The following is a 21252-nucleotide window of genomic DNA, read 5'->3' as shown; positions in this document are numbered from 1 at the left end:
ATAGCTTAGAAAACCTTGTAAAAATGAAAAGGGAAAAAAAGTAATGAGTACTGCAAAACTGGAATCTGACACTGACAATGACTTTTAGTCATTTCCCACCTTGTTAGGAAATAAGTGATGTGCTCATATATTAATGAGACTGTGGAGAGTTTAGAATTCTATTATTCCTCTTGGTTGAATTTACAATGACAAATCTGGATCCACAGAATTTGTTCCTCATTCCTTAATTTAAATTTGAGGGGAGGAAAGGGTAGAAAAACAAAAGTTTTAAGTGTCAAAGAAAATCAAAAGATGAGAAACTACAATGTAAAAATGACAGTGGAATATAAGAGCTCAGTATTAATTGACCAACTTTCGTCAGTTTTGAGTTCTCAAAGTAAAGGGAAAAGTAGCCTTTGAACTAATTTGAATATGAGATCTGTCCCCATCCAAAATGGAGTGAGAGTCAGTGTTGAAGCAGGTTGTAACTTTGACAATGCCCACACACACTGGTGGTATGGAAGTGGCTGAGTACTGAATGAAACATGAGCAAGTTTCTTGCAATACCCTGCCGTTTTGTTTTTCATTTGCAGAATTGGACCATGTAAAAGAGTTAAACCATGACTCCAAAGCCACCAGTCGTTACAATACAGACAAAGCAGTCAGAGACTACAACATCTCATGACATCATCACATTTTTGTGCCTCTAGCTTCCTGAAAATGTTGCTCTTTGTTTTGTGATTATATCTCACCAGGTTTCCGAGATGTGTACCTAAAAAGGTATAAAACTGAAAATTTGACCTTGACCTAGTTTTTCAAGGTCAAGGTTGTGATCTAATTTTCATCCCCTTGCCTCCCTGAATATAACCCCTTTCATTTCGAATATCTATCTTATCCGGTTCCTGAGATATGTGCAAAATTTTTTACAAAAGTTGAAATTTGACCTTGGTCTAGTTTTCTCAAGGTCAAGGTCGTCAGCTCATTTTCATCCTGTTTTCCGCCCGAGTAATGTGCTTTTTGTTTCATCTTTCTATCTGCAACAGTTGTGAAGATATTTGGTGTACGGACAGACGAACATACAAACACTGACAATTACAATACATCAACGTCACCGCTTTGCGGGATGTAATTATGTTAGGTGCATGTTTATAATGAACTAAGAAAGGTCATGATGTTAATGTCAAACTGATTATTAAGTGGCTAATCAACCCCATACAGTAAAAGAACTGATTCATCTATAGTCTACTACTGTAACACAAACACCTCTAATCATCTTCATTATTACAGCAAAACTTCTTTTTTTTTACCTTTTCTGTTTGAAAAGAAATTAGAAGAAAAAAGGAACAGGGTCTAGAACAGGGGTATTCAATTAAAAGTCATGGAGGTCCGGTAATAAAAATTTCCTCTTAGCAAAAGGTCCGAACCCAAGTCCAGTTTGTGTCTTATAGCAGGTCCCTATGTCCACATTATCATTTATTATAAATTTTCCGGGGGAAAAATGCAAACAGATCATGAGAGAAAGGGGCATGTGGCCTGCCAGTAATTTACTTGTGCACAAGGTGTGCACAGAGCACACCTCGACTGTTTTGGAAAGCTCCCACTGTTTGGCACAGCCCCCCTCTCTTCCCACCATGACAAGGTGGTGGAAAAAGAGAAGGTGGTGGTCTCTGTCATCTGTAGTGACAGAGACCACCACAGCGGTAGTGGTAGCGAGCTGTTTCACTTCCAGGTGTGCTGACAGAGCAGGTAAACAATCTGATTGGCTGAACTAAGTGGCGCTACTACCGTGTTAACTGGAGTAACAATGCCCGCCGTCTGTAGCCACGACCGTCAGAAAAAATGTGCCAAGAAAATTTACTCTCGTAAATTTGTAATGGAGTGGTCACAGGTCCAGATAGAACCATGATGCAGTCCAAATCAGGACCGCAGTCAGCCATTCGGTGACCCCTGGTCTAGAATGTTCATTCATTCATTCATTCATTCATCTTCCAACCCGCTTAATCCGCTAACGCAGGTCGCGGGGTAGCCAATGCCTATCCTGGCAGTCTCAGGGCGTGAGGCAGGGGACACTCCGGGCACGACGCCAGTGTACCGCGGAGCCACATAGAAACAAACAACCACTCACACACACACTCACTCCTATGGTCAATTTCGGACTGGCCAATCAACCTGAAGCGCATGCTTTTGGAGGTGGGAGGAAGCCGGAGAAACCGGAGAGAACCCACGCAGACACGGGGAGAGCATGCGAACTCCGCACAGAGTGGGACTCCAACCCGGGTCCGCCGTGTTGTGAGGCAGCAGCGCTAACCACTGCGCCACCGTGCCGCCCAGGGTCTAGAATGTATTCTATGTAAAACAGGTTTTAACTTCAGGTGCAGCTAATTCAGTTTCTTAACTGTTATTTGTTAAGCCCTCCTAGGAAGAAGAAACATTTTGTATCCGCCAACCTCTTTGGTGTGTGTGTGTGTGTGTGTGTGTGTGTGTGTGTGTGTGTGTGCGTGTGTGTCTGTTAATGGGCGTGCATGTGCTCTGTGAAAAATAACCCTACACCCTACACCATAGCAGAGGAGTAAATACTGTACTCCCTGTGCACGCTCTGTTAATTACTGTTAATGGTCCATTACATGTAGATGTGAAAGTGTCACTGCCACCTACTGTAGTGGATGTGCAATTACACTTTATCAGAATAAAGTGTAATTGCGCATCCACCTCATCGTACCCCCTTGGTGCGCGCACCCCACTATTTGAGAATCACTGAGCTTAGAAAGAACAGACAGGGCAGATACTGCTGTGAGGTATAAGGACTATGGCTTCAATAGTGCATTTTATTAAAGTATAAAAGTATTAAAGTATTTTATAAGATGTAAACTGGATCTATTCTTTTAATTAGAGTTGTAAAACGTAATCCTATGGGGAAGTAATACATATGAATGTAAGCCATTTGTTTTTCCTTCTACCAGGCTCGTAATGTTATTAAGTGTCTGACAGCATGGAGAAGATCCCTGCTGTTTCTCTATAGTTGCAACAGAAAACTGAATGGGACACATACTTTACTTTGATCTACACAGAGGGACGATGTTGGTAAAGACAGGTGAACAACTTGGATATGTCCTCTCGTTTAGCAGCCGCTTTGGGCCCACACTTTTTCTTTTTTCTTTTTTTTTTGTTTTCAAAAAAAAATCCTAGCCAGTTTTACAGGTTTATAATGAGCCCCACGTTACTGATTTCACTTTCATTTTGGGATTGGATGGGGACCAGTGACATCTGTCTTGCTTCTCTCTGCCATTTCCTCTGCTGAGTGTATGTTAGTGGTTTCCATTGTGCTGTCTGATAGGCAGCTGAAGTGCAGCGAAAAGTCTCCTTTCATCTTTCATATAAAAATAGTAATAAAAGAATGGTCATGGTATGATAACCACAAAATTTTGTACTGTGGTATACAATAAAGCTGTTAAACCCTGTAACTTCAGTAACCATATATGCCTCCTATGACAAGGGTAAAAAAGGCAGTATATTTAGATAAAGGGAATAAACAAGACAAAGTGAGACACTGAGTGTTGTGTCCGCATACTGGAATCTTAACTGATTTTAATAATGACAGATTTAAAGGTTTAGTGTTTCAGTCATAACAGCGAAAAACTCAAAGGATTCATTCAAAATGCTTAGAAACTCTTGGCGATCTTAATTCATGATTTCACACGGACCTTGGGTTTTACAGAAACTCAGATTGGGTAAATCAAACTAAAATTTTGACCAATTGTTATTGTATAATTAATAAGTAATTGACCCCCTTTTGTTCATGTTTTTCGACAGAAAGGATGGAGGATGCTGGCTACATCAGGTTTATGTGGGACCGCTCTGAGTCTGGCTCCACACCAAGCAGGTAATTCTCGACCAGGATAGTTAAATAATCTGGAAACATGTCAAGCACGAGCCTGTAAAACATGGTGCAGTTCAGGTTCAAATTTTAAATCCTGACCTAAGTCTGCTATCTGTTGGAGAGCACCCAGTAGAGAGGGCTGGAGTCTATCACCGTGGACATCAAGCAGAAGGCAAAGTACACCCTGGACAAACCTCTAAATATAAATTGAGAATGTCCATGAACATGCAAACTTCACACAGAAAAGTTTCATATCCTCAGGTGGATTTAAATCACTGAACTTGCTACCAACCAAAACACAATGTCATCTATTTGCATCACTTCCGCTCAAAATACCTCAGATGTCAAAAGATGTGGTCCAATTTGTCCTGTGGGACACTAAAAATGACCTCTGTATTATGTCACTTTCTCAGAAAAAAAGTTTGATGTGTACAGATGTCATAATATATTGAATTGGTAGATAATCAATGTATCCCAAAAACACAAACTTTTTATGTACACAAAATTGCTAATGCATTTTCAACTGTTGTAGGTGGCTGCAGAAGACATCTGTCTGCTGATCCACGTCCATCCTGCATACCATAGCTATTTGTCTCTCATTTCCTAACATGTCACACAACACCTGCATTACAATTAGATATGCAGAATTATCACAGACACCTTGACCTCGTGAATTGTGTGTATTTCACAAACTGGCTTACGCTATGATAGGCTTGTGTAAGCAATATATGAAGTACAGCAAACTGCTCATTCTTCAGAAAATGGTGTTAGAAAGGTAATTCACAGTAATTACCGGATGCGAGCCTCAGCTTTAGTAGCTGCCTGTTTGTATTGTTCAGTCACCTCATGGTAGTTGTCAAGGTTCTGAAAGCAAAAAAACAACAACATAAAACAAAGTGAGAATCAATTTTGGGGTATTTTAAGCTTGTCCCACTTCACTTTATGTTTTGAATATTTTGAATATAGATTGAGCTACTCAATCATATTCTGTTTAGAATGATTTTACAACTTGTTTCCAAGCTTTGATTCATTCACTTTTCATGTCACATCACTTTATATCACTCAGCCACCACAAAATCAAACTGAGTGTATTCACAACGAAGCTCTTTCAGCAAACAGTCATGGTGATGAAAAAAACAGAAAAAAGAAAAGGACACAATAAAAACAGGCAGAATGATCTCATCATTATATTCTGACCAACTAACCAAACCTTCTTCAGTGATTATTACAGGATAATTTACTTAATTTTTAAAAATATTTTAATAACAAAGGCTTCCCTGTTTCATAACTGTTTATGTGAATGCACTATTTGTTATAAATATGTGTCAGTGTAAAATTAAGTTGCTGACAATCTTTCTACACTAAAAAATAGCCCAAATTGAAAACTTTTCCCCAAGGCAATCTGCTCACAAAGTAAAGCAATCAATAGGAATAAGTTGCTCAAGTTTTTGAAAGTCAGAGGTGACCACCCTACTGAAAACATTTAAAATGATTATCGGTTTAGGCACAGTTTTTGCTTAGAATGTGGAAATAGATTTTTGCTGCCACCATCTTGCACACATTCACTGCACAGTAATCACCATTTTAAACCAATAACTACATTGATAACGCTTTCACTTAATCATTCCCTTTAGTCCCAATAGATGGGGTGGGACAGGCAAATAATTGAAGTGACTGAGCAGGAAAAGAGATGGGATCAAACACAAACCTCATCTCCACTCTCTACATCTCATCTCATCTCCAGTGGCCTCTAGTCGTTTTCATACCTCATTATTTCATGCTGATTTGTAGACCTGCCTCTTTTCATTTGTTGGAAAAGACACAAGTAATGTCTTAAGCATCTTCCTTAATCCTATCTGTTTGTATTAAATACAATAAGAAGCAAAGAGGAGAGACTTTACCCAGCTACAATCAGTGTCTGTCAATTTTTATTTCAGTTATGATGAAAACTGTTGCTACTGATTGAAGAATATTGAAGAATATGATCATTTAAGAGTTGTTATCTATCATTTTAATTTCCACTTCTCTGGCTATGGGACAAGTGGATAACATTCCGACTCTTAATTATATCTAAAAGAGCCACAATTGGCTTGGTTACCTTTTGAACTGGGGAAAAAAGACTAGTCACACAGCAACCATTTGGCTGACTGGAAGCAATCAGAGTGTTGGGCAGGAATTCAGAGGTCTGCATCCAACAATGCGAAGTAGAATATAAATTAGTAAATTTATTCAACCACACTGTACCAATCTTGCCTAATCTGACTTGGTTGTTCAATATTTTGATGTTGAAGGATGCTTGGCATTTCCACAACTTGCGGATGGTTGGTCCAAAAAGGTCAAATATACTTCATCACAACATTTTGTACCTTTGAGAAAACATTCAGAAAAAGAACCTACGCTTAGACAGACAGACAGACAAACAGACAGAAAAACAGACAACCTTTAGGTTGAGGTCAGTGCGCACATTTAGAAGAAAGCTGAACTGAAACTTTTAAGTCAACAGTTGCCTTGTGGGATATCCAGTGTTTGAGCTAAGATAAACAAAGGCTTCAGAGGACCTTAAACCCATGGGTACCTGAGATTATGCAAGACATAGAAAGCAGGGCACCAACCAGTAGCAAACAGAGGGTTTAAAGGTAAACTTTTTACTGATGACTGCTATGTCCTACAGGACAGTAGATCATACTAAGGCCATACTGAACATTTTTAACATTCAAAACCTCTGTTCGCTTTTTTTTAAAGAGCTGAGTCTCTCACTTTGCCTTTCTATACTTATCTTGCTCGACCAGTATGTGCTATTGCCTACACCTTCAGTCTCAACACCCCATCAGCATCCACCTGTAGGACCCAGTTTATGATTGGGAAAACCCCCCCAAATGTGAGCCATCTGAATGTAGAGTATTTCTTGGTATCATTACTTGAGAAAGATGGACATAAATAAGGGCAACCCAATCTGACCAATTGAAAATAGTTCCTGACTTATGGCAGTGAATAGTTAGCAGGAAAGTCGTGTTGAGGAATGCTGGAGTGAAGTTGGACGTTTGATCTTTCAGATCTAAAATGTTGTTCAGTGATCATTTTATTCTTATAACATTACGTAATGGCAATACACCTGTATATAAATAAAAATGAACACCAGCACAGTGGTGTGAAAACTGTTCAGTAAAAAAAATCTTCAAATTAAGTCTTTTACCAGATTAGAATGTGAGCCAAACACATTTTTATAATGATTTACATTATGCACTCTTAATAACAACTCTAAAGATATGGCTGTTGAAATTTAGATATGCTGTCTTGACAAATTTATATTTAATGCTAACCCAGTGTCCATGGCGATTCACAAAAAGGGTAGACTGATGGTTGTGAAAACAGAAGTTCGTGAAACAACTATCATGTGTTTAAATCACCAACAGGAGGCAAGAACACGGACAAAAGGATATCAGTGGATCAGTGGAGGTGTGGAGTTTATCCAGTCAACATGTTGGGGGACTACAAGGCTGAGAGATGTTTTGTGCATATCGACATGTGTTTTTGTGTCTGTTGACAAAACAGCCCCGACTCCGTTCTCATGAAACCACAGAAGTGGCGGCACTATTGCTGGCACACACACTCCACAGTCTTCTCAGTGATTTGTACCCATGGTGATGAAAGCCCTATGGGGAGTGACAGAAAGGGGGGATGATAACCCTCAAAGGGGGGAAAAAGCAAGGTTTTGGGGGTTGTTGGAAAGACTCATGGAAGGGATTAGTGTGGGTGCGTTTGTGCTGCGTATGTAAGCTTGCATACGTGCAGGTGTGTGACTAAATCCTGGTTTGAATGTGAACGGTAGTGTGCAGATGATCATTTCATTCACACTCGTCTGAACACTCTCCAGTTGCTGTGGATTGAGATGGGCTGATGTCAGGATTTTAAGGGGGGAGGGGGGTTGTTTGCCTCCCCCCTTAAAATCCTGACATGCCTGGACAAAGGCAGATTAATTTTTTTTCAATTGGAGGTGGGGGATTATACGAGGTGAATTTTAAACTGAGACTTGTTTACAGAGTCACAGGCTATGTAGCCACAAGGGGACAGATACACTCCACCTATGAACTGGGGAGAGATTAGAGAGACATTCACAAATAAACAGAGAGAGGATTGAGAGTAGAGGATGTAGTGTATGCTCTTCTGGGTCAGGGGGTTTGGTCTCGGGATGTCTTTGAGCATATATGAGCTTGAACATGTGGAGAAGAGGGGAAAGATAAGACTGAGCAGAGGATAGGCCACAATTATTTCTACCTTTCAATTATCTCACCAGAAGATGCACAACAATAACTAAGCTAATGGATTTTTCAGCATCATCAAATTTGGGACATTATCTGTCCAATTTATGGGGACAATCTAAAGGTTTCATTGAGGACAGATGAGAATATAATCAAAAAGTATGGTCATGCATAAGTGAAGATGGAGAAAGGACTAGGGAACTAGTCCCAACAGTGTAAGAATGCTTTTCAAGGTGTAATTAGAAAGAATTTGGAAATTTCACCATGCACAGTTCCTTCAGAGAATCTGGAGAAGTCTCACCATCCAGAGGTATTCTTCCTGGTCACCCATCAGAGTGATTTGATTGTACAGCTGCTTCATCTAGAACAGTTTCGTTTGCATCTGTGCAGCACCGCAGCGCCATCATCTAAGGTCTCCAGCACTCTTTCCTGCCCTCAAACCTCCAATACCTGAAGTCTGTGGATTCCCCATTGGCTGCCTGATTAACATTGTCCATTCTACACACATTTTATTTTTAGACTTGAATGTAAGGGGAAATCTGGGAGCAGTCACTTGAAAGAGAAGGGGTTTACATTCACGGTTTGGTGTTTTAGTTTAAAAGGCTTTTCATCTATGTTGTAACTTCTCTCCTAGTATGTCATGGTCACACTGTTTTTATTTTTTTCCATGCCTTTTGTCCCAATTTTGTCCCAAGTGGTCATTTTTTTCAGTCCAACTTCTATTTGCCCAAGGTATAAGAAAGGAAAATAGGCAGTTTTAAAGAAAAATATGATATTGGAAAAAAAATATGAACAAAGGACTGGATGAATGAAGGGGTAGATTGGAAAATGAGGAGAAAAAGAAGGAAAATGCACGCCAGCTTAGGATAAACTGCCTCTTTAATGCACAGTCAATACAGCTTCTTTATCGCTCGCTCTCAGTCCCCCCTCTTCCTCACTCCCTCATCTACATGCAGGTCAGCCGCAAGCAGGTGAGGGGTGGGAAAAAGCGATAGAAAAAGCAACAGCAGCGGTGAGTGGAAAGAGATAGAGTATCCTTCACTCGTCTGCCAATCAGTCTCCTCCGTCAAGTCTCTTCCGTCATGCATGGCAGTGTGTGCTGCTTCCCGCCTGGTGTGCAGGGGACCTTCCATTTAACTTGGCTATGTAAAAGGTTTTCTCAGAGGCCTAAAGGAGGCGAGTGCAGGGGACTAGATAAGGTCCCACATCTGCGTGATGGGCCATGCTGGATGAAGGGAGTGCTGGGGAGACGGTTGGAGGGAGAATCAAGTCCCAAAGAATGTATACTGAAAACTGGAGGGGGAGCTGTGGGTGACAGTGTATGTGTTTCTACCTGTCCCTTTTCAGCCATTCATTGCCACAGTGGGAATGCTAATTTCCGTTCACTTTAATAAAGATTGGCGCTGTCTGCCTGTATCCTCTTCAATTTTTCATGCTTGCTCCTATTTTTTAAGTGTGCTTGTCATCTGTGGTTTTCTGATAGTGTCCTTCCCTTCTTCAGTCCATATACACTCAGAAATCATCCACTCTCCTGCCTCTTGGTCCTTTCTCAACTCTTTGCCCAGCCCTAAGTGCATAAAGCAGTTTTTTTTTCTTCCCCTAAATTCATACACCGGTACCAACCTTGATCTTCAAATCTTTTAACAAATCAGAGTTTACTTTAGCAACATTTATCAAACCGCTGCGCTTGTTGGCCTTTATGTGGCACAAAATATCAACAATGCATTAGTGCTCTGATGGAGCAAACAGGTCATAATTTCTTAAAAGCACCCAACAAACCACCTTTTTTTCCAATAAGACCACAGAGTTGCTGGTGAAAGGACACAGTACATTTGATTAAATAAATTTAGCTTTCTGTGAAACATCTCCTGAGTGCTGTTCTATCAACAGAAAGTCGTGACTTTCCTCTGCCTGAAGAAACTTCCTATTAATTTACATTTACATTCTGACACTAAGATGTGAGCTTGACATTTCCAAGACAGGGAAGAGTGTCTGATGTCTTGACAAGATTTTATTCTTTAGGGAGAGTGAGAAATATTTCACGTCAAGACTCCTTGTGATATTCTTGATGTGTGACTTGTGTGACTTTATTTTAAGAGAACCAACAGGATGTTTTGAGCTTATTAGTGAGTTCTTCTGTCATACATATCATACACATGCCGTTATCTCATGCCCAACACCCAAAAAAAAGAGAAACTGTGGAGTGCCAAATTGCATAATGTCAAAACATTAATCTAGTGAAAATGTCCCTACTGAGCAAAATATGTGTAGTAAAAAAGTAAATTATGAATGTTAGCTTCTTTTGTTTTCTGCTACACATGTTTATCACATCAAAAATGGTTCTTACTCTTTTCTCCAGTACTTCAAGTTGTTCCTTATAGAACTTGGAGATGTTCCCCAGTTCCTTCTCCTTTCTCTCCAGTTGTTTGGCCTGATAAAGATAGATGAGTACCAGAAAAGACAGAAAACAATACATAGAAATTTAAAATCACACAGAATATGAACAGACAAAGTACTACACTAATATAACCCGTGACAAATCTCTGAATCCAAATTTCACCTATGACGTAAATATAAAATAAATCCTAAACTGCACTTCACATTCCAGTGACAGAAACCACAAAACTACATAGCACATCAGAAAACGAACGGCAACTTACAAAACAACTCTGGCAGCACGTGACTAGCACAGTGACGGTGGGCATGGCAGTGCTGGTATACAATGGAAAGAAACACTTTAATATGTGCACAGAGCCAAGCTTTGACAGGTGTCAAGATTCCAGATTGGCTGACCGTAACAGCAAGAGTACAGAGGACAACATTTAAAAAAAAAAAGAAAACACAAAGCTGTAAAATAATGTTACCAATTCAGTTTGCTAGGATATGTACATGAAGTATAGGTGTGAAAAAGATTCACCATAAGGAGAGATTTGCTAGAAGTGGTAAGGGTTTAGTGATGGGGTGAAGCATGACGCTTCACAGTATGTCATTTTTAGTACATACTCTTTAAAACAGAAAGATATGCGACTCTTTTATTATAAATGTGACTCAGTATAGCATCATAAACAAACACAAGACAGTAATGAAGAGTTATTACACAACTAGCAAGAGAAAATACTGAAACGCAAAGGCATATTCACAGGGCATGTGCATTTAATAACGCTTTAAACAAAAGCAAGCATTTTTAAGAAACCAGTGGTGACTGGCAGGCAAACAACTGCATCTAGCCATTCAGCCCTTCTAAGATTTTTCATTTGCAATATAACAATGATAATCTACTTGATACAAAAATACAATGATCATTTTGCATGGTGCATTGTAAAATCAAGTATTTTATATGAGCGCATACAATCTGATCTGTTTTCATAACATAACAAAGTAATGACAGTAATGTGCCTGGTCCAGAGCTCTCAAACACTCTTACATATTCTGGGCTCCAAAAGCTGAGTTCATCTAAAATTTTTACTGAAAATGGTTGCCGTTGCACCACTTGAACTCCTACCCTTATTACAACACCTTTGTGAAGGTTTGAATATTATTTTTTGAAATATTATTTCAATGTGCAATCTTCCCTGATCTCTGCCAGTTGCCCATGTGCCAGCAGTGGCATGTTGCTGTGACATTTTTACACACACCACCATTACATGCTCTTGGCGGGAGGGGTTGATTTTTCACATGAATAAAATACCCCCTTGCTGGATAGTGATGGACGACATGGTCAGGTGTCTTTCAAGTTGAGATTCAGAGTTATCTGATTCTGCGGTCTCTTTCCATGGCTTGCAATAGCCTGTGTAACTCACACATTTGTGTGATGCATCCTGCTTCAATTGCAAACACAAACAGTAAGCAATGTAGATTTCTATACAGTGTGTGTGCCTGCATATCATAACGATTATTAATCAGTGCTGTGCCACAACAGCAGTCAACGCGCAATAGAAAACACACAGTTTCAAATGAGTTAAAGGGTCAAACAGCAGTATGAACACGATATGGTACGTGAACACAATGAAGCTGATTGGGAGTGAGGCTGTGACAGGCAGCAATGGGGCATGAATTTATGCAGCGTTGAAATAGAAACTAGTACAAGCAAGTACAAACACAGTATGATTATGACTGATCACTATACCTGAGTTGTACATTAGTGAGTATGATATAGATTAGAAGGAGCAGGAATCTTTTCTGTAGATCATCTACAGAACTGTGCTAACCCTAACCACGCACACGCACATAAACACACACACATGCATGCACAAACACGCATTTTGACATTACATTTTTTGTAATCCAATCTAATCTTATCCTAACTTAACAGGCACATGTATCCCCAAAGACTCTATCTGCAAATCCCAATACTGTGCTCACTGCACTTTTTCTTTCTACAGCAGCTGTTTGATGCTTAAGGGGTTGTGTGTGTGTGTGTGTGTGTGTGTGTGTGTGTGTGTGTGTGCGTGCGTGCGTGTGTGTGTGCGCGTGTGTGTGTGTAAAATCACCTCTGCTAGCACCGCAGATGATGTGTAATTTTCTAGCTGAATACCTCCCAAATTGTTGTTATGTGAAATGGTGGTGGCAGCACACTCACAGCCTCGCTTTAATGCACAATGAAAACATGACATTTCAATGGAGAGGAGGGAAAGAAAAACAGAAAAGGAAAGAGAAGTAAGAATAAAGGAAAGGCACCAGGAATGGTAGCTGCTTACTCAGGCATCCAAATCTGCAGGCTCGGAGAGAGAACCAAAAGAGGTTAGTAAGATAGTAAAAGGTGAGAGAAAGACACAGGGTCGGAAGTGATGATAAAAACGAAGTCAAGAAAAAAAAAACAAGTGAAACATCAAGGAAGTAAAAAACTGAAGATACATCTGGGACTGTGGCAAACATCACCATGTAGGAAATAAATAACTGAATGGGGACAACAAGAAGATAAAATAAGTACAGTCAGTCAGAGAGAAATCAACACCTTTATGTACAGATGTTAGGCTTAGCATTACTTGTTGGTTCTAAAAGTCGATTTACTGGCTGTTTAATGTTGTGTGAGATGTAATCTACCCCTCCATCAGTCTCATAATGTGATCAAAGGGTTTCAAAACACAAAAACTGACTAGTTTGCCAAAATGATGAAACGTGATTTTCTACTTACTTACTATAAGTGATGCTAGTGGTATGGGCAGATAAACAAATTCCCTACAAGACTGTGTTTCTGAATCTGGGACATAAAGCTGCTCTCAACTCCTAACACCAGTTTACTTTGTTTCTGTTCACAGCTTGTCAATAATGGGGTTCCCTGATTTTTTTGATGGATAATCAAGAATTCCTGACCCCGGACAAAAGAAATTACTGTAATGAAGGAGTTAATATCTTATGACCTCCGCAAACAAGTTACACCATTAACATTTGAACCAATAAATTTGTCGTAGAATGTGTCTGGTGTTGGTTTTATTGACACCTTAGATGAAAGAGCTGAACTGGTTGTATAGCGCTACAGCCTGGACCTCTGGGGACACCTTTGTTCAAATCACAATGCAGTACTTCTGTTAGTACAATATTACTGCACTGGACTATACTTGTATACCACCGACACATTTAAAAAGAGAATGCAAATAATAGTTAATGTTTTGTATTAAATGTGTAGTTTTACTTCAGGGGTACCTAAATTAAATAGAACATAAATATTTAAAAGGCAGTTAAGTTACACAGCATTAAGCATACAGTTTATTCTAAAACGGGCCTTCTGGGGTCTTTTTAAGTCATAACTGAAAACTTACAATCTGTCTCTATCATGCTATAACCCATCATCTATGTCATATAACAATGTCAAGAACACACTTCTATCAGGAAATCAAACAACCCTTAGTTAAAGTATACAACACACACGTATTTGAGTGCATATAGACTTGCCCACTCAAGTGCTCCCAGTTCAGCATTAGACACAGAAGAGGAAGGGATAGATTAGAGCAGTGGGTGGCTCTAATGTTGTCATGCCTCATAAAAACACTATTCAGTTAAATGAGGTGAACTCACAGAGCTGGTTGGAGCTGAATGCACGTGTGTGTATGAGAGTGTGTGTGTGTGTGTGTGTGTTTGTGTGTGTGTGGGTGTGTATGTGTGTGCGTGCGTGCGTGCGTGTGTGTGTGTGTATGTGTATGTGTATGTGCGTGCCGGGTAATCTGTACGATGGATACAACCGATGCCATCTGTTTAACCTCCCTGCTCCTCAGTGGCAGGCCTGTATGTGTGTGTGTGTGTGTGTGTGTGTGTGTGTGTGTGTGTGTGTGTATGTGTGTGTGTGTGTGTGTGTGTGTGTGTGTGTGTGTGTGTGTGTGTGTGTGTGTGTGTGTGTGCGTGTGCGTGAACCCCCACAAAGTGCTCACAGGAGCGTGGAGGTCCAATTTCCATAGCTGATAGAATTTAGAAGAGAAGTGAAGAGGTTTGTTGTAATACAGACGCATCCAAAACACCCGAGCAGTTTGGTGCAATCCATGAGCCATAGCGGGCATCTCAGGTACATCCACCCATTGTTTTTTCGCTGCTCTGAGCTCCCTGGTGATCAGCAGTCAGCAGCCTGGGTACGAACATTAAGAGCCTGGAACAACTGAGCTAGCACAAGCACTGCCAGGAACACTTTACAGAAAAACATTCTACCGAGAAGCATCCAAATGTAGTATTAATGCCTCAAGCAAGTTTCTCGTGATCCCCCTGGAGACCTAAGACAGCTGTAAAAATCATATACAAGGCCCACGATATTGTGACAACACAAAATGTATTTTCTGCAAAATATATATTGCAATATGAAAAATACAGGAAATTGAAAATGATTCATGCTTATTCGTGTATAGACAAGAATAATCATGGCTATCATTTTGAAGGTTTACTTTAACAATTCAACAAACATTCAAGTATTTTCCCTGTACCTCTACAAGGGATCATTGTTCTACGATCCCGAGAAATTCCAGTCATTGAATTTGCAGAAATGTTTTCTTTGAGCATGTGTCTGCAATACTTAAATGATTTGAGGATAAAAAAGTTCTCCTCATGGGAGATTATAATTTATAATGGTTTGACAGAGCATGCAGAAAGAGGCTTAAGAATGTCAACATGACTTTTCAGATGACACAAATAATACATAATAAATACCCCCACCAGAAAAAGCAAATTCATCCCAAACCCTGCTGCATCTAATTTTTTACAAAGTAGACAGGAAAATAAGAATGAACAAAATCCTCAGGTTTTCTTCCAATTCAAAAGAATGTAACGCTCTAAAATTGATAGAGACACAATTTTATATTAACATGAAAGTAAAACTTTTACAACTTATTTTATTACATATGATGTTTTGGGACATCATATGTAAATGCACTGAAGCAAAATGGAATGACAGCATTCCAGGTAAACCTCAAGAGAAAGCAGACAAACAAAGCAAAATAGAGTTGGCCTTGGTTTTTTAAAAAAGGCTGAATCTCTGAAGAGGTGCCTAAAATCAAGGTCCAAAGCTGAATGTTTGATCTATGAAGCTTTGAAGAATAAAGTGACAACACAACCTAGAATGGCTAAGTAACTTTTTTTTTCTTGAAATCACCACAACAGCAAAATACAAGGGAAGAAAGAATTCAGGTGAGTGAAAAGAGCTTCTCTTCAAAGTGCAAACTAACATTGCAAAAAAGGGCAAAAATAACACTTGTATAACCTGAAGATAAACAGGAAGCACGCAATTAGAAGCAAATCACCATACCCCCCAAAATGTCACGGTTTCATTGAAAAGGTTGTACAGCCATTTAAAATCAACATCACCACAAATTAATGAAAGAAATGGAAAATGTCGCTGAATGTCTAATTAACATCTGACTGTAACCATGCACTTTGGCAATAGATACAAACTTTAAGACTATCCTGATATCTGAGTAAAAAAAACTGAAATGTTAATTAACCTAGAGATTCGTCCATTGATGTTTATCTAACTCTCAGCTTCATAAAACATATAAAAATAGAAAATACGCTAAATTTAAGATTGACAATTTCAAACATAAGATAATCTCATAACTGAGGTATAACACAAACTGTGATGATCCTTCTACATTTTCAGACTTTACTGCCACACCAATGTCACCATTGTCCTGGACTCCAAATAGAACATGTTTAATACTGATGCTATATAATATAGAAATGTTTGATACTTTACTCAAATGTTTGCTAAAGTCAACAAACTGTGTGAAAAAGTCTCAAGACAATCAGGAAGGGTCAATAGGTCTCTCTTAAGCTGCCTTTTTTAAATTCTTGGTCCAACGATTTCTGCTGCTGTTAATGTGCAAACGTATATCTGTTTTATCGTTGTCATAAATCTGCGTCACAATGTGTGAATCATGCCCTTTCCAAAAAGCTAACTTAAGCATGCATACGCACATGACATGCCTCATTTCCATAAATGTCATCCACACACCTTCCCTACTGGGGATCTATTTAAGGTGGTACAATATCCCATTTCTCCTTCTCCTTGTCAATACTGCTGCTGCAGCTCCGCCTGCTGCACTTTCAGCCCCTCACTAAACCAGCATGCACCTGTAGGCACTGAACAAGAGTTTCAAGTGTATTGTCTCAATAAACCTGTGTAAACATATCCGCAAGGAGCGATGAGATCAGAGCCTAGAAGTCAATCTCAACACACTGCTTTTAAAATAGACCATCATCACTGGGATTTGAGTACTTCACATTGGGTACCAATGTTCTGTATGCTATTCCAGTTACTTGTTTGTCCCTGTCCTTGTATGTTGACCCAACTAGCATGTTACACCCTGCTGCTATGTGCTGGAGTCTGTGCTGTCTGTCAGTCCAGCATTTTCCATTCATTGTTAGGTCTTCATTGACATCAGCCACTTCCTCTGTCTGATGGTTGTACATGCCATGTAGGGTATTGCCCTTAAATTGTTGGTTTGGGGGGATACTCATATATTGACACTGTATCTCCTCCTTTTATCAGCTTGTTGCCCCAATGGGGTGTCTGATGACAATGCATACACGTTGATGGCTCACACTTTGTTCTTCAGTTGACTTTTCAGTGCTGCTGTGGAGGTATTTGGATGTGGATGGCTTCCTTGTGGCCTCTTCCTGGTTTCCATTAGCCTGCGAGATCCAAAGGTACCTTAACTGTCCTGGATGTCTCCTAAGTTGACGGCCGGTAGACTGATCCCATCAGATCTGACCATCTTGCCTATCAAAGTGCATTCAGTGCAGTTCTCAAGTCAGTCCACTGCCTGCTAAGCACTGCACTGATGCTGCAGGTCCCTAAAATCTATTGAAAATTATATTAAAATGTTGACAGTAAAATGAAATAATAATCATTCTAAACCGTAGATTTAGCTGCAAACCTACACAGATGACTTGTTTATGACCTCATTACTGCGGCAAGCAGGTACACAGGGACGGCCTCTGAATGACTTTTTTAGAGATATAAGAAGGTTGATGGTAAGTGAGGAGCGGCAAGAGAAAGAGAAGATGATGGAGAGTAAGACCAAGACATGTGATTTCCAGTAAGGAAAGGGTCTCAATCATTAGCCATGTGGTAAACCATGGACTCTTTTTGACAGACGCTGGTATCACGGTGCAGCTCAACTTTAAGCTTCAACAGCTGGCTGCATTAATATTCTGAATTTTCCAGCAACAGCAGGTGAGATGAGCATCCCTCAATGAGGGACACCATGAACACGTGGAGACATTTCTCTTGAAGCCTGCCAGGGCTGGATCAGACTTTCTAAAATATTCTTTTTATGATGTAGTGCCAGAGAAGACATAAAATGTGATGGTGAAGGAAATTTGATGCCAGAATGTTGAAGGGATGAAAGAACTAGAACATCACATTATCAAATGAATACATTACATGTTTTTGTTGAGTTTTGGAAGTTTCTTTTTTTTTAGTCCTGGAATTTAGAGAATCTCAATTTTCTTTTTTTCCAGTTAACTTCAAATTTTTCAGAAGTTAAATCTGTAAAAATGCGTCACAAAAATTTTGAAAAAAAAATAGATTGAAGCAAATTGATACACTGCTGATTGAATCTTGTCACAAGATCAATGTGCAAAGGTTTTATTCTACAATGAAATTCTCATTTATCTAAAAAAATTCAAACTGTAAAGATGAAATCTCTCCTTCTCTTCATCATCTGTTCCATTATCCACTTCGTTGTTACTGTTTTGTAGTCGAATGTGTGTACAGCGACAGCTCTTGCTTAATGACTGAAACTTCTGAGCATGAATGGACTCATCTTGAGGTGTGTACGATGTTGTTTGTTGTATGAATGACCAATGAGGTGAGATGAACCTATTGGCTGTTGGTAAAGATCACTACATGCAGAGATTTACAACAGTCCGTGTATCAACCAATGATTTTTAGAAACAAAAAATCCTGTAAAACCAACCTTCTAGACAAACATGTTTATTACATTTGATTATCTTTGCTCAGCTGAATCGTGTTTGACATGATCGTACCATGAGGGTCACCAGATGCACCAGCTTGGCACTGCTTCATGCTTGATTTAATTTTTGCTTGATTTGATTTTGAAACTTCAATGGTCTGGCAACTGCATGTGCGCAGCCATGTGTGTGCGCGTGTCAGTACGTGCATGTGTGTGTGCATGTGTGCGTGTGTGTGTGTGTGTGGGTGTTTGTGTGTGTGTGAGTGACACATTGAGAAAAAGTGGCAGAAGTGTGACAGAATGAGGAGAGACTTTGGTTGCAAACACCACCTCACATGGCAAGAAGCGCTTCCTTGGAAATCAATTATGTAAATACAGAATCATGCAAATACTGCATTTGAATAAATCATGTATTTGGGAAGAAATGAGTTGGGTGTTGCTTTCTTCTTAGAGTCAGGAGAGGAGAGGCAGAGAGATGAGAGCTTAAATGATGATGGTGAACGTCAGCGGCAGACAGTTTGTCCAGCCAAATTCCTACTTTGGTTGTTTACTTACAGAAAAAAAGAGAGAAACAAATACACACGAAAGTATGGGATTAAAAAAATCACAATATGCTTTATTCCTTCTTTAGGGAATGAATATGGTACGAAGAGTTCCGATATTTACCGGGAATACATGGTAATACTGTAGCGCATCTGAGAGCTCTGATATCAGCTTGATATTGATGCTTTCCTTGACTCCCCCACTGCCTTCAAAGGCACACTGAACATCCACACACACACACACACACACACACACACACACACACACACACACACACACACACACACACACAGGTAATAACATTCAGTAATAACCAGCATACAGTATATTATTTACATTTACTGACACTTAATTTGACAAACTAGAAGACTCAGCTATCAAAAAAACCTGGATTGTAAATTTTCAATAATGTATGGAATAGATTTCAGTTTTAAGATGATCAAAGGTTAATCAGAAGTTTACCAGGCCAGTGGATTCACCTTTATGAATGAGGAACAGAAAATAACTAACACACCAGCACCTGTGGGTGATGTACATGCCTGTACAGCAACAAACAACACAAACAAACTGAGATGAATTGGTTAGTCCAGCTGTTTTCTCATTAAGTGTGCGTTCTTGTCCAGTAGCCAGGGGAGGCAAAACAAATTAACACTTCATTAGCCCACTACACCACCACGGAATGCAATAGAGGAGAAAGACAACTGAGACGCTGGTGATGGAACATTTGAGATCAGGTGAATGAGAAGAGGGGAACTACGGGTACAGAAAATTAAACTAAAGATGTTCTACGGCCCTGCAAGGAACTGGCATCATATCAGGGGTGTACCCCACCTTTCACCTGTAGCCTGGGACAGGCTCCAGCAGACCTATGACCCACAGGACAAATAATCAGCTGCAGATAAAACAATTGAGATTGAAAATGTTCTAAAAAGATTGACTTTTTTAGTCCAGCTTGTTCTGGCCAAAATTATCGATGAAAAAATTTGATCAGACTAATTAGCAGGGCTCGAAATTAACTTTTTTTCATGGTAGCACTGGTGCTCCCAAATTTAGAAGTTAGGCAGGTCCACACTCACGTGTCCGCATCAAACAAACTGTCGCGGTAGTGCGTTCGAGGGTGCACACTCGGCGTCTACGCGTTTTCCATACATCCACACAAGACTGTATGAGAGACGCTCACCTGAGGATGCTGCATTGGTCTGCCTCCGGGTCAGGGGCCAAACCGAGGCACTATCTAGGTGTGGCTTAAATAGCGCATTGTGGCGTGCTCTCAGGCCAGCCCGGTACCTGGACTGAACCATTTTGGTTATTATTGGATTGTTTTGTATTTTAAAACATCAGTGAAAGATGTTTTATGTTGCCCCAAACTCCACCATGCCTTTAGTGAACATTCGTTTGCATTTTTCTCGGTCATTTTGCCCTCAGCTCGGACTTCAGGGGATAATTCTGCGCAAAAGATCTGTGCTTTGTTTCATAGTGGCGCTTCGTGTTACCACTTTTAATTCATGCTACGTGTTCAGATCATATCAGTTAAAATGGTTTTGAACTGCCTGACCGAGGAATAAACAAATTTCATCCACTCATTGTTAACCAGCGGTTTTCCTCATTAACCTCCCTTTGTTTGGAGCTATGCTGTCTCCCTTCTTCTGTGCTCCACTGTAGCGGTACACTCACAGCAGTAGCGGCAGCGAGCTGCCTCACTTCCTGGTACGCTGACAGCGCAGGGTAGACAAACGATCTGATTGGCTGAACTGAGTGGCACTATTACCATATTAACTGGAGGAGCAGCGCCTGCCATCTGTAGCCGCGAACTGCAAGTAAAAATGCGCCAAGAAAATCTACTCTCGTGAATTTATCATGGAGTGGTCACAGGTCCGGACAGAACCATCACCCGGACCACGGTCCGCCATTTGGTGGAGAGAGAGAAAGAGCGAGAGAGAAGAGGGAAAAAAAGGCGCACCAGATTTTTTCCCCTAGTCGCATCGGTGCTCCCAAATATATTTAATAGTCGCACTGATAAAAATTTGGGCGCATAAGCGACCAAAATAGTCGCAATTTCGAGCCCTGATTAGGTGTAGCTATTTCAGCTTTATTTACTTATTTAAATAAAATTTTGTGCTCCCATCAGTGCATTATATACAATATATCACATCTGAGCAGGGATACAAAGCATCATTAACATTCAATCCCTGTTTATTCA

At 39.9% G+C, this 21252-nt stretch overlaps 1 protein-coding gene across 1 annotated transcript in view; it reads right to left on the bottom strand.

The window, feature by feature from the left end:
* Positions 1-21252, bottom strand: part of chchd6b (coiled-coil-helix-coiled-coil-helix domain containing 6b) — a 58561-nt gene that overhangs the window by 28789 nt on the left and 8520 nt on the right. The window contains exons 5-6 of the mRNA XM_068315493.1: positions 10463-10546; positions 4650-4720 (exon numbers count right to left, since the gene is read on the bottom strand). Coding sequence (XP_068171594.1) covers positions 4650-4720; positions 10463-10546 — 155 coding nt within the window. The remainder of the gene's footprint in view (positions 1-4649; positions 4721-10462; positions 10547-21252) is intronic.

Source organism: Antennarius striatus, chromosome 5, assembly GCF_040054535.1.
Source record: "Antennarius striatus isolate MH-2024 chromosome 5, ASM4005453v1, whole genome shotgun sequence".
Lineage (NCBI taxonomy): Eukaryota > Metazoa > Chordata > Actinopteri > Lophiiformes > Antennariidae > Antennarius > Antennarius striatus.
Note: the sequence above shows the minus strand (reverse complement) of the source record. Positions and strands in the feature narration are given on the sequence as shown.